The 14,466-nt window shown below is 51.5% G+C and overlaps 1 protein-coding gene across 3 annotated transcripts in view; it reads right to left on the minus strand.

The window, feature by feature from the left end:
- Nucleotides 1–14,466, minus strand: part of OTOF (otoferlin) — a gene marked incomplete at both ends in the record, with an annotated part of 118,568 nt that overhangs the window by 35,189 nt on the left and 68,913 nt on the right. For all 3 annotated transcript variants that reach the window (XM_084203546.1, XM_084203545.1, XM_084203547.1), the window contains 6 exons: nt 368–557; nt 1,829–1,981; nt 5,846–5,962; nt 7,676–7,766; nt 9,958–10,058; nt 11,751–11,871. In XM_084203546.1, the coding sequence (XP_084059672.1) occupies nt 368–557; nt 1,829–1,981; nt 5,846–5,962; nt 7,676–7,766; nt 9,958–10,058; nt 11,751–11,871 (773 nt within the window). The remainder of the gene's footprint in view (nt 1–367; nt 558–1,828; nt 1,982–5,845; nt 5,963–7,675; nt 7,767–9,957; nt 10,059–11,750; nt 11,872–14,466) is intronic.

Here is a 14,466-nt window from a genome sequence, read left to right on the forward strand (position 1 = left end):
GAGGGAGGGGCTGCTTGAATCTGCTTTCTAGAGGAGCCCCTTTGGAAATTCTCTCCCATATTTATCCTAAACCAGGACAGAGCCCATCCAAGGTACATCTCAGGAGCCTGGTTTTGCTCATGGCTGAAGGATCTCAACTCAAAGCACAATTCCTGAATGGATACAAATTTCCTTGGCATCCTGCTTGTTGTGTGCACAACGAAAACTCTGAACAGGATTGGGGTGAGGGGACACAATTCCCACCCCCCATCTCTCATGGGACAACCAGAACAATGTCTCCCTTAATTCCTGGAAGCCCTTGGAGCAGGGGTGTCCAGCCAGGCTCCCTCTCACCCCCTCCATGCCCCATCCCATGGGAACTCCTTACTGGTGTACAGGAGGCTGATGGGTGGGAAGGAGGGCAGGTTTTGTCCTCGGGGGGTTTTCTTCTCCTCGAACCCACAGGGGAGGCCGCTCAGGAAGTCCTTGCGCTGCTTGTTGAGGCCCAGCCACAGGTAGATCTCCATCTTGGCCTGGACTGTCCAGCCAGCAGGGCCGAAGCCCCTCTTCCCAGGGAGCTGAGCACAGGGAATGGAAGAGTTCACGTGGATATCGGGAATACGGACAGACAGACCCGTCTAGGAGCACCCAACCTCTTTGGGGCATTGTGCTGCTGTTCCTTAAACCCAAGGATCCTTTGGGATCATGCTCTGGCTCAGGCATTGTCCTTTTCCCACCGTGGTTTCCTTTTCCTAAGTGTCTTAGGTTGGAAATGCAAGATGTGGCTAGGGGTGTGTGTTCTATTTTCCATTTGTCAGAGGTGGGGCAGTTCTCTTCTGTTCATTGGGCAGTTTTCTTTATCTCTTCCACACCCAATCCTCCCTCCAGGAGATGTCTGCTGTTAATGGGCCATTAATTATTAATTATCTTCTGTTCACGGGCAGTGAGTGTCCCTGCATGGCTGATAAAATTCCATCATCCCACTGGGAGATGCCCTGCCCAGGGGAGGAGCCAAGCATTCCTACCTGGACACAATCTGAGATTTTGGGATACCACAGCAGCCTTTGCCCACTGCATTCCCAGAGGAGCAGCTTTCTCCTGCCCTGCATTCCCAGAGGGAGAGCAGGCCCATCTCCAGCAGCCCTGCAGCTGCAGAGGAAAACTCCCCCCTTGTGCAGGATCCTGCTGCAGCAGAGCCACAGCTGGCACTGCAGGAGGGCTGAGCCCCATGGGATGGGGCTGTGCCACCCCTGGGATGGGACTGTGCCACCATCCTGACCCACAGGGTGCCAGGGCCTGCTCTGACTCTGTCAGTGTTGCTTTGTATTATTTTATTTTATTTTATTTTATTTTATTTTATTTTATTTTATTTTATTTTATTTTATTTTATTTTATTTTATTTTATTTTATTTTATTTTATTTTATTTTATTTTATTTTAACCTTAATAAAGAATTGTTATTCCTGCTCCCATATCTTTGCCTGAGAGCCCTTTAATTTCAAAATTGCAATAATTCAGAGGGAGGGAGTTTGCATTCTCTATTTTCAGAGGAGACTCCTGCCTTCCTTAGCAGACACACATCTTTTCACAGCACAACACTATGCCAGAAATTCTCTGGATTTCCAGCTGGATCACACATCTCCCTCTTTCCAAACATTTCTTACTTACCAGGACTGGGTAATTTCAGTGCTTCCCCCTCCCTAGGGGCCAATTTCCACCCCAACCAGCAGAGTACGGATCCTATTTTTCCCATATTCAAACCCCGTAAAAAATGGATGCAAAACTCTCATCCCCATCTCCCAGATTCCCTCTTCTAGGCTGCAGCTCCCCTGGGCCAGAGGGATCCTCACCTTGAGGAAAACCGTCTTCACTTTGGCGCAGTCCTTGCCCATCTCCTCGTCCACGATGGAGTACAGGATGTCCTTGGAAGGGATGCGGGCGTAGGCGATGCGCTTGTTGTTGCTCATCATCCAGATGAAAACGTCGGGAATCGTGTGCTGGGGCTGGGAATGCCACAGGAGAGCCCCGTCAGTGCCCCGGCTCCGACCACTGAGGCACCGGTGGGGCTGGAGAGTGCTGGAGGCAAATCCAACAGATTCCGTGGAAGGTGGATGTGCCTGTGGTCACACTGGGGGCACTGGAATTGTTTGGAGGTTCCTACTCCAAAAAAGCTGCTCAGAGCTAAGCCAATCAGGAAAGAAACTGGGATTTATTGATGCAGTAAAGTAGAAAAATTATAAAAGAAAGGTCTCATAAAATCAGGCTTGCTTTGTTAGGTCTAGCCTTGTCCAGATTGCACTTTTCAAGCTCCCATGTGAAAACAATCCTGGTGTGAGCAGCTCATTAACATAACAATTCCTGGGTGAAAAAACAACTAAAAAGTGCACAAACATTAAATTTATCCCATAAAAATCAGTTAAGAAAATACGTAAATAATTAATGTGTCTGTGGCCACACTGGGGGCACTGGAATTGTTTGGAGGTTCCTACTCCAAAAAAGCTGCTCAGAGCTAAGCCCATCAGGAAAGAAACTGGGATTTATTGATGCAGTAAAGTAGAAAAATTATAAAAGAAAGGTCTCATAAAATCAGGCCTGCTTTGTTAGGTCTAGCCTTGTCAAGCTTGCACTTTTCAAGTTCCCATGTGAAAACAATCCTGGTGTGAGCAGCTTGTTAACATAACAATCAATTCCTGGGTGAAAAACAACTAACAACTGCATGAACATTAAATCTATCCCATGAAAATCAGTGAAGAAAATACGTAAATAATTTAGGAATAATAATTTAAGAATAATAATTGAAAAAAATTAAGAGATTTGATGGACAAGTAAAATGCCTTTTACTAACCAATAAAGTAATTGGCAAAAAAAGCTCTTAACCAATTGGAGTCACACACGAGGTCTGTAAAACTGTATAAAAACTAGTTACGTGAATAAAGAATTGGCTTTTTCCTCTTTTTTTTTGGCATGAAGAAAATGGAGTCTTGTGGTTGGGATTAAAAGTATTTGAGATGGTAGTTTGTGTTTAGATTTCGGTGTTTATTGTTTTTTATTAATGTTATTTTTTCACAGCTGTGAGTTCTGGAGTTTTTTATTAGTAAGGTATAAAATGGTTAACTATTTTTTGTTATAAGGTCTTTTAACATTAAACTATTTAATTAAGGAATGATACCTAAATTATTTTCTCTTTTAATCTAATAACTGATCACTCAAAGTCTATAATGGGGGCTTTTCTGTTTAATTACAAAATACCACTTAAACTCATGAAGAAGAAGGAAAAAAATGGTGAAGAAGAAGGAAAAAAACGGTAAAGAAGAACAAATTTTTTGTCTTAAAACCTCCATTTTGCTTTATACTTATTATTATATTCTAAAACCCCAAACTCTAAGTTTTTCACCTTGTGATATCACACACTTCTAACTACACACCTGTAATCCCAGTGCTATCAATTTATTTTGGAAGTCTTCTTTACAGCCTCAGGTTAAATGCAGGGTTCTCTTGTGGGTCTGTGCCTTTCAGCACGGAAAGTTTAAAATTCTCAGTGTCTAGGGTTTCAACAGAGTCTTGTGTGATTTATGCCCATCATTTATGTTGGCTATAAGTTTAAAAATACATAAATTTGGGCATAAAAGACTGAAGGTTTTTCTTCCCTCCTCCTTCAGTGGGTAAGTTTAAAAATATATAAATTTGGGCATAAAAGACTGAAGGTTTTTCTTCCCTCCTCCTTCAGTGGGTAAGTTTAAAAATATATAAATTTGGGCATAAAAGACTGAAGGTTTTTCTTCCCTCCTCCTTCAGTGGGTAAGTTTAAAAATACATAAATTTGGACATAAAAGACTGAAGGTTTTTGTTCCCTCCTCCTTCAGTGGGCTTGGGGAGGGGAGAGCAGTGGCCATTCCTCATCCATGTGTAGGGAAGAAGTTCCCAGTCTGGACTGGGCCCATCACTCCTCAGATCTGGGCTGGGTCGGGACAAAGGAAGGCCTGGGTGAAACCTGGGATTGAGCTGGGAGCCTTCCATGGGAATTGGAAGCAGGAGGTGGAACAGCTGCAGCTCCAGGGAGGGACAAGAACCCCCTCTGAGCCAGTCCTAAACTGGAAAAATGTCATGGAAACATTCCAGAGCCTAAAGGGGCTCCAGGAGAGCTGGAGAGGGACTGGGGACAAGGCCTGGATGGACAGGACACAGAGAATGGATCCCACTGCCAGAGGGCAGGGAGGGATGGGATGTTGGGAATTAGGAATTGTTCCCTGGCAGGGTGGGCAGGGGCTGGAATTCCCAGAGCAGCTGTAGCTGCCCCTGGATCCCTGGGAGTGTCCTAGGCCAGGCTGGATGGGGCTTGGAGCAGCCTGGGACAGTGGGAGGTGCTGGGGTTGGACCTGGATAGGATTTCAAATCCCTCCCCACCCAAACCAGTCTGGGATTCAATGTGTCACCTTCCAATTCCTGATTTCCCAGGGATCCACAGGATCCCTCCACAGCTGGGAGTGGCTGAAACATCTCCAGCTGTGCTGTGGGAGGACTCAGCTCTGTCCCTGCCTGGGAAACTCTTTAATTTTTTTTACATCATCTCATTCCCACCCAGGAGTGCACAGGGATCATGGGGCAGCTCATGGACTTGGAACGGCTCCTTGCAGAGGGACCTCTCCTGCCCTTGGAGGTCTCCATCCATCCCATCCATCCCATCCATCCATATCATTCATCCATCCATCCATCCATCCATCCATCCATCCATCCATCCATCCATCCATCCCATCCATCCATATCATTCATCCATCCATCCATCTATCCCATCCATCCATCCATCCATCCATCCATCCATCCATCCATCCATCCATTCCATCCCATCCATCATCCCATCTGTCCATCCATCTATCCATCCCCATCCATCCATGGATCCATCTATCCATCTGTCCATCCATCCATCCATCCACCATCCAACAATCCATCTCCTCCATCCCCCCTCCATTCCATCCATCCATCCATCCATCCATCCATCCATCCATCCATCCATCCATCCATCCATCCATCCATCCACCCATCCCTATCCATCCATCCACCCATCCATCCATCATCCACCCATCCATCCATCCATCCATCCATCCATCCATCCATCCATCCATCCCTATCTATCCATCTATATCATCCATCCATCCATCCATCCATCCATCCATCCATCCATCCACATCCCTCCATCCACCCACATCCATCCATCCATCCATCCCTCCGTCCATCCATCCACCCACATTCATCCATCCATCCATCCATCCATCCATCCATCCATCCATCCATCCATTCTATCCATTCCATCCATATCCACACCCCATCCATCCATCCATCCATCCGGATCTGTCCATCCATTCTATCCATCCGTCCATCCATCCATCCATCCATCCATCCATCCATCCATCCATCCATCCATTCTATCCATTCCATCCATCCATCCATCCATCCATCCATCCATCCATCCATCATCCATCCATCCATCCATCCATCCATCCATTCTATCCATTCCATCCATCCATCCATTCTATCAATTCCATCCATATCCACACCCCATCCATCCATCCATCCATCCATCCATTCTATCCATTCCATCCATATTCACACCCCATCCATCCAGATCTGTCCATCCATTCTATCCATCCAACCATCCGTTCATCCATCCATCCGTCCATCCATCCATCCATCCATCCATCCATCCATCCATCCATCCATCCATCCATCCCTCCATCCACCCACATCCATCCATCCGTCCGTCCGTCCATCCATCCATCCATCCATCCATCCATCCATCCATCCATCCCATCCCAGCTTTCTGTCCCTACGAGCTGCCCCACCAGAGCCATGTCTGCCCGTGAGGGACCCACCTCGTCTGCCAGGAACCGCAGCTTCTGCAGGAAGTTCTGCACCAGCTTCAGCTTGTCCTTCATGGTGTTCCTCTTGACCTGGGAGCGCAGGGCCGTGGCCTGCTGGGCCATGTTCTCCTGTGGGCACAGCCAGGACATCAGGACACAGCTCGGACCGAGGAAAGGCACCTCAATCCCACCAGGTCAGGATGGACACCTTCAGAAACCCTTTTGTTGTCCTTGGCACGGCAGAGTCTGAGAGGGCAGAGACAGCCCGGGAGAAGGTGACACCATAAAGGTGTCACCTGAGCTTGGAGAATTTTGGGGTGGCTTGAGGAAGGTGTTGCCCTGTTCTTCAAAAGTTCTTCTAAGCATTCTGATGTTTACATTTCTGTAATGGAATTTTCTGTAATGGAATTTTTCATGCACTTTTCATGTAAATAATTCATGTAAATTCATGTAAATAATTCATGTAAATTCATGTAAATAATTCATGTAAATAATTCATGTAAATTCATGTAAATAATTATTGGTTTGTATTCCTTTCTGGAGTAGGAGAGAATTGATGGTCTGTTGGTTTGACCAGTGTGGTTGGAGAGGCGGCAATTTCATCCTCCAAGCCATGGTCATTTTTAGAATTCTATAAATATCGGAGTCCAGAAATAAATTGCTGCTTTTTTGCCTTGGACATCTCAGAGTGCGACTGTCGCTCGTCTCGTGTCGGATTGTGACAGGAAGGTGCCCCACCCGTTGTCACCCAGCACCTGACCCTTGGAGCTTCCACATGAATGTGGAGAATTTAACATTCCTGGCTCTCGAGGATGCAGCTGGCCACTGGAGTTGGTGACCTTGGCCATGCCAGCTGGAGAAGCCACCAGCTCCTCGTCCAGCTCTCCTGCACATCCTTGGCAAGAAGAGGGGCCACCACCTCCAAACCTCCGTCCCTGGAGTAGCTCTGCTCTGTGGGGCTCCCCAAATCACCCCCAAACCCCTGTCCTGGGGCAGCTCTGCTTTGATAGATTCCCAAAATCACCCCAAAGCTCTGTCCCAGGGGCAGGTCTGCTCTATGGGGTTCCCAAAATCACCCCAAAGCTCTGTCCCTGGGGCAACTCTGCTCTGTGGGGTTCCCCAAATCACCCCCAAACCCCTGTCCTGGGGCAGCTCTGCTTTGATAGATTCCCAAAATCACCCCCAAACCTCTGTCCCTGGAGCAGCACTGTTTTTTGGGGTTCCTAAAATCACCCCAAACCTCTGTCCCTGGAGCAGCACTGTTTTTTGGCGTTCCTAAAATCACCCCAAACCTCTGTCCCTGGAGCAGCTTATATCTGTATGGTTCTCAAAATCATCCCAAACCTGTCCCTGGGGCAGATCTGCTCTGTGGGGTTCCTAAAATCACCCCCAAACCACTGTCCTTGGGGCACATCTGTGGGGTTCCCCAAATCACCCCCAAACCTTTGTCCCTGGGGCAGCTCTGCTCAGTGGGGTTCCCAAATTTCCCTTTCCGGCTCTGTGCTCCCAAATTTCTTCCCAGAGTCTGGTGGAAGGGAGCCAGCAGAGGCAGAAGTGACACCTGGGACTTTGCTAAGACCTGAATGGACTTTGGGGTCAGAATTAAACCCCAAATCCCCAACCCATAGGAACAGGAAACCAACATGTCCATGGACCAAATTCCAGCCCTTGCTCAGGAATCTTCCTCCACTCTTCCCAAAGCTTCCCTGAACAACCCAATGCCTAATTCCCAATATCCCTCTGGCAGTGGGAAGCCATTCCCTGCGTCCTGTCCCTCCAGGCCTTGTCCCCAGTCCCTCTCCAGCTCTCCCAAATCCCCTTTAGGGATCAGATCCTGCTCACCAGCTCCCTCATGCAGGATTTGAGCCTCTCCCGGTCCAGCCTGGTGCGGGACGAGTGGTGCTGGTCCTTGTCAGCCAAGGTCAGGAAGCGCCTGCAGGAAAAAGGGAATTCCCATGGGAACCCTTCCCAGGGTTCCCTTCCCACCCCACCAGCCTGACCACATCCCTGGAAAATGCTCAAATTCCCAACAATTTGCAACAAAACTGTGGATAAGAGGCTGGTTCACACCATGGACTCAGAAAGGGACATCAGTGTCATCAGGTGCCACCAGGTGCCTCCCATAATTCACAGAATTCATGGAATCACCAGGTTGGAAGAGACCTCCAAGACCATCGAGTCCAACCCAGCCCCAACACCTCAACTGAACCCTAACACCCAGTGCCACATCCAGGCTTCTCCTAAATGCCTCTAGGGATGGTGACTCCACCACCTCCCCAGGAATTCCCCAAATTCCCACAATTCACAGAATTCACAGAATCATTGGGTTGGAGGAGACCTTTGAGATCATCAAGTCCAACCCAGCCCCAACACCTCAACTCAACCCTGGCATCCAGTGCTACATCCAGGCTTCTCCTAAATACACCCAGGGATGGTGACCACCACCTCCCCAGTCTCCAGGAATTCCCCAAATTCCCAAAATCCACAGAATTCAGAGAATCACCAGGTTGGAAGAGACCTCCAAGACCATTGAGTCCAACCCAGCCCCAACACCTCAACTCAACCCTGGTACCCAGTGCTACATCCAGGCTTCTCCTAAATACCTCTAGGGATGGTGACTCCGCTGCCTCCCCAGGAATTCCCCAAATTCCCAGACTTCACAAAATTCACAGAATCATTGGGTTGGAGTAGGCCTTTGAGATCATCAAGTCCAACAACTGAGCCCCAACACCTCAACTCAACCCTGGTACCCAGTGCTACATCCAGGCTTCTCCTAAATACACCCAGGGATGGCGACCACCACCTCCCCAGTCTCCGGGAATTCCCCAAATTCCCAAAATCCACAGAATCACCAGGTTGGAAGAGACCTCCAAGACCATTGAGTCCAACCCAGCCCCAACAGCTCAACTCAGCCATAGCACCCAGTGCTACATCCAGTCTTCTCCTAAATACCCGCCACGATGGTGACCACCACCTCCCCAGTCTCCGTGAATTTCCTAAATTCCCAAAATTCACAGAATTCACAGAATCACCAGGTTGGAAGAGACCTCCAAGATCATCGAGTCCAACCCAGCCCCAACACCTCAACTCAACCCTGGCACCCAGTGCCACATCCAGTCTTCTCCTAAATACCTCTAGGGATGGTGACTCCACTGCCTCCCCAGGAATTCTCCAAATTCACAGAATTCACAGAATTCACAGAATTCACAGAATCATTGGGTTGGAGGAGACCTTTGAGATCATCAAGTCCAACCCAGCCCCAACACCTCAACTCAACCCTGGCACCCAGTGCTACATCCAGGCTTCTCCTAAATACCCCCCGCAATGGTGACCACCCCCTCCCCAGTCTCCGTGAATTCCCCAAATTCCCAAAATCCACAGAATTCTCAGAATCACCAGGTTGGAAGAGACCTCCAAGACCATTGAGTCCAACCCAGCCCCAACACCTCAACTCAACCCTGACACCCAGTGCCACATCCAGGCTTTGTTAAACACACCCAGGGATGGGGACTCCACCTCCTCCCTGGGCAGAACATTCCAGAACTTTATCACCCTTTCTGTAAAGAACTTTTTCCTGATATCCAGCCTGTATTTCCCTTGGTGCAGCTCAGGGCTGTGTGCTCTGGTTCTGTCAGTGCTGCTGCAGACAGAGCCCAGCCCCACCTGAGCCCAGCCACCTTTCAGGGGGTGCAGAGTGATGAGGGCACCCCTGAGTCTCCTTTTCTCCAGGCTGAGCACCCCCAGCTCCCTCAGTCGTTCCTCACAGGGTTTGTGTTCCCAGCCCCTCTCCAGCCTTGTTGCCTGCTCTGGACACTCCCCAGCTCCTCAACATCCTTCCCAAACTCAAGGCTGTGTCCTCTCAATCTGTCAGTGCTGCCTGGAGAAAGAGCCCAGCCCCAGCTGAGCACAGCCACCCTTCAGGCCACCAGCCTGTGGGGGCCACAGGACCGAGGTGTCCCCCTCTGCTTTGGGGTGTTTGGGGTGCAGGATGGAAGCACTGCGCTCCAGCCTGAGGCAAAAAATCCAGCATGGTGCCAGTGTCATGGAATGTTGTCCCATCATCCCCAGGACAGGGCACGGTGAGGTGACAGCCCTCTGGTGTCACCTTCCCCCGTGTCACTCACAGGCAGCCGCTGCTGAGCTCCTCCAGGACCCCGCGGAGCCGGCGCTCCGGGTGCGGCTTCTCCGTCTTGATCATCTCCTGAACGTCGTTGAGGCCCTCCTCCTGCGGCACCAACGGGGACAGCGTGAGGGACGGGGGGCTGGGAACCCCCTGGGGTCACCTGGGTGGGCTGGGCATCACCTGGGGTCACCTGGGTGGGCTGGGCATCACCTGGGGATCACCTGGTGGGCTGGGAACCCCCTGGGGTCACCTGGGTGGGCTGGGCATCACCTGGGGATCACCTGGTGGGCTGGGAATCACCTGGGGTCACCTGGGTGGGCTGGGCATCACCTGGGGATCACCTTGGCTGGGAATCACCTGGGGTCACCTGGGTGGGCTGGGAACCACCTAGGAATCACCTGAGATCATCTGGTCTGGGCTTGGGGACCACTGGGATCACCTGGGATCATCTGGGTGGGCTGGGCATCACCTGGGGATCACCTTGGCTGGGCTGGGAAACACCTGGGATCACCTGGGTGGTCTGGGAAGCAGCTGGGATCACCTGGGATCACCTGGGTGGGCTGGGCATCACCTGGGGATCACCTGGGTGGTCTGGGAAGCACCTGGGATCACCTGGGATCATCTGGGTAGGTTGGGCATCACCTGGGGATCACCTGGTGGGCTGGGAATCACCTAGGATCACCTGGGTGGACTGGGCATCACCTGGGGATCACCTTGGCTGGGCTGGGAACCACCTGGGATCACCTGGGTATCACCTGGGATCACCTGGGCATCACCTGGGATCACCTGGGTGGTCTGGGAACCACCTGGGATCACCTCGTCTGGGCTGGGGCTCACCTAAGCTGGGCTGGGAACCACCAGGGGTCACCTGGTCTGGGAATCACCTGGGAATTCTCTGGGATCACCTGGCTGGGCTGGGCATCACCTGGAGAATCACCGGGACTGAACATCACCTGGGATCATCTGGGCTGGGCTGGGAATCACCTGGGATCACCTGGGGATCACCTGGGTGGGCTGGGAACTGCCTAGGAATCACCTGAGATCATCTGGTCTGGGCTGGGGACCACTGGGATCACTGGGCATCACCTGGGCTAGGTGCCACCCAGGATCACCTGGGTGGGCTGGGAATCACCTGGGATCACCTGAGCTGGGAACCTGGGATCACCTGGGACTACCTGGGCTGGGAACCACCTGGGGATCACCTGGGTGGGCTGGGCATCACCTGGTGGGCTGGGAATCACCTAGGATCACCTGGGATCACCAGGGCTGGGCATCACCTGGGAAATCACCTGGAATCATCTGGGCTGGGCTGGGAGCCACCTGGCCTCCCCATACTCACAGGAAAGAATTCCACGCCAATATCCTGCCCAAATCTCCCCTTTCCCAGTTTGTACCCATTCCCTGTGTCCTGTCCCTCCAGGTTTGTCCCCAGCCACTCTCCAGCTCTCCTGGAGCTCCTTTAGGCTCTGGAAGGGACTCTGAGCTCTCCCTGGGCCTTTCCCTTCCCTGGCTCTGCCACATGAGTGCTTCACCCCTCCAGCCCAGGTGACACAGCCTCCCCACCCCTGTCCCCTTTTGTGGGGACATCTGGATCTGACCCACAGAATTCTCAAGGAGTTGCTGGAATTTGGTGATTCCTCACTGGGAATGTTCCCCTTTTTGGACGCTGTCCATCCCTGCTTTGCTCCAAGGTGCAGGGAGCCTGGCTGTGGCTGTGCCTGGTGCCAGCCCCACGTCCCAGCGGTGTCCCCCTGTCCCTCCACCCCTCCCTGTCCATCCCTGTCCATCCCTGACCAGCTTGTCGGCGATCTTGTCCATGATGTTGGCGTTGTAGAGCCGGCGCCGCTGGTCCTGCCACCAGCTCCGGATGTAGATGCAGGGCTTCTTCTCCAGGTAGGGCAGGTGGAAGTAATTCCTGCAAGAGGAGGCAGGAGGGACACTCTGTGAGGGTGACAATCCTGGCCTGGAGCAGCCCTGTCCCACCCCTCTCCTGGGAGGCAATGCTGTGGTGGGAAGGGGGACATGGGGGATCAAGAGTGGGAAGGAGGCGGCCTCAGCTGCATCCTGGAGAGCAGAGGCTCTGTTTTTCCCGAGGCCAGTCCCAAAGCCAGGCCCAGGATGGATGGGTGCAGTGCCCAGGGACTGCCCCATCCATCGTGGGAGTGTCCAAGGTTGGGTTGGACAGGGTTTGGAGCAATCTGGGATGTGGCAGCAGCTCTCTGGCCACAGAGAGCAACAGATGACCTTCCCAGGTACTGTTCTGTGAGGAAACATGAAGAAAGGCTGCAAGAAGATCAGAGAAAAGAATGAGAAACAATCCTTATCTTAACCTGCTGCACTTGGTGTTGGGGAATATGTGGAATGTGTTATGGAGATTTGTTTACCAATGGGTGGTTTCTTAATTAGCCACTGGTGATGGGTTTAGATTGAAGGACCAATCAAGTCCAGCTGTATCATAACTGTCTATAAAAACAATCTTAATAAAGATTAAGATCTTAATAAAGATAAATGGAAATGGTGGCTCTGTTTTTCCCGAGGCCATTCCCAAAGCCAGGCCCAGGATGGATGGGTGCAGTGCCCAGGGGCTGCCCCATCCATCCTGGGAGTATTCAAGGCTGGGTTGGACAGGGTTTGGAGCAATCTGGGATGTGGCAGCAGCTCTCTGGCCACAGAGAGCAGCAGATGACTTTCCCAGGTATTGTTCTGTGAGGAAACATGAAGAAAGGCTGTGAGAAGATGAGAGAAAAGAATGATAAACAATTCTTATCTTAACCTCCTGCACCTAGTGTTGGTGAACATGTGGAATGTGTTATGGAGATTTGTTTAACAAGGGTGGTTTCTTAATTAGCCACTGGTGATGGTGTTTTAATTAAAGGACCAGTCAAGTCCAGCTGTCTCGTAACTGTCTATAAAAGCAGTGAGTTTCTTAATAAAGATTAATCTGTAATCATGGAGTCTATGCTAATTATTACCCAGTTGGGTAATAATGGGACAGTGGGACGTGTCAGGAATTGGATGATCTTTAACATCCCTTTCCACCCAAACCATCCCGGGATTCTGGAACCTCCTGGTTTCTCCAAGCCCTGCCCAACCTGTCCTTGGAACAGCCGAAGGAAGGGTGATCCACACTTTTGGAGCTCTGGCCATGAGCCAGGATCCAGCACCTGGAAAGGGGAATCCTGCTGCACCTGGAAAGGTAATCCTGCTCTGCTGCACCTGGGAAGAGAGTCCTCCTGCACCTGGAAAGGGGAACTCTGCTGCATCTGGAAAGGGGAATCCTGCTGAACCTGGAAAGGGGAACTTCTCTCTGCTGCACCTGGAAAGGGGAACCCTGCTGAACCTGGAAAGGGAATCCTGCTGCTCCTGGAAAGGGGAATCCTGCTGCATCTGGAAAAGGGAATTCTGCCCTGCTGCTCCTGGAAAGAGAATCCTACTGCACCTGGAAAGGGGAATCCTGCTCTGCTGCTCCTGGAAAAGGGAATCCTGCTGCACCTGAAAAGGGAATCCTCCTCTGCTTCACCTGGAAAGGGGAATCCTGCTCTGCTGCACTTGGAAAGGGGAATCCTGCTCTGCTGCACCTGGAAAGGGGAATCCTGCTCTGCTGCACCTGAAAAGGGAATCCTCCTGCACCTGGAAAGGAAAATCCTGCTCTGTTGTGCCTGGAAAGGGGAATCCTGCTCTGCTGCACCTGGAAAGAGAATCCTCCTGCACCTGGAAAGGGGAATCCTGCTGCACCTGGAAAAGGGAATCCTGCTACACCTGGAAAGGGGAATCCTGCTACACCTGGAAAGGGGAATCCTGCTACACCTGGAAAGGGGAATCCTGCTACACCTGGAAAAGGGAATCCTGCTCTGCTACACCTGGAAAAGGGGAATCCTGCTCTGCTACACCTGGAAAAGGGGAATCCTGCTGCTCCTGGAAAGGGAATCCTGCCCTGCTGCTCCTGGAAAGGGGAATCCTGCTCTGCTGCACCTGGAAAGGGAATCCTGCTGCTCCTGGAAAGGGAATCCTGCTCTGCTGCGCCTGGAAAAGGGAATCCTGCTCTGCTGCACCTGGAAAGGGGAATCCTGCTGCACCTGGAAAGGGAATCCTGCTCTGCTGCGCCTGGAAAGGGAATCCTGCTCTGCTGCACCTGGAAAGGGGAATCCTGCTGCTCCTGGAAAGGGGAATCCTGCTCTGCTGCACCTGGAAAGGGGAACTCCTCTCTGCTGCACCTGGAAAGGGGAATCCTGCTGCACCTGGAAAAGGGAATTCTGCCCTGCTGCTCCTGGAAACGGGAATCCTGCTGCACCTGGAAAAGGGAGTCCTGCTGCACCTGGAAAAGGGAGTCCTGCTCTGCTGCACCAGGAAAGGGGAATCCTGCTCTGCTGCTCCTGGAAAGAGGAACTCTGCTGCACCTGGAAAAGGGAATCCTGCTCTGCTGCACCTGGGAAGGGAATCCTGCTGCACCTGGAAAAGGGAACTCCTCTCTGCTGCACCTGGGAAGGGAATCCTGCTCTGCTGCACCTGG

This window comes from Fringilla coelebs (genome assembly GCF_963513975.1).
Source record: "Fringilla coelebs genome assembly, chromosome: 3".
NCBI classification, from domain to species: domain Eukaryota; kingdom Metazoa; phylum Chordata; class Aves; order Passeriformes; family Fringillidae; genus Fringilla; species Fringilla coelebs.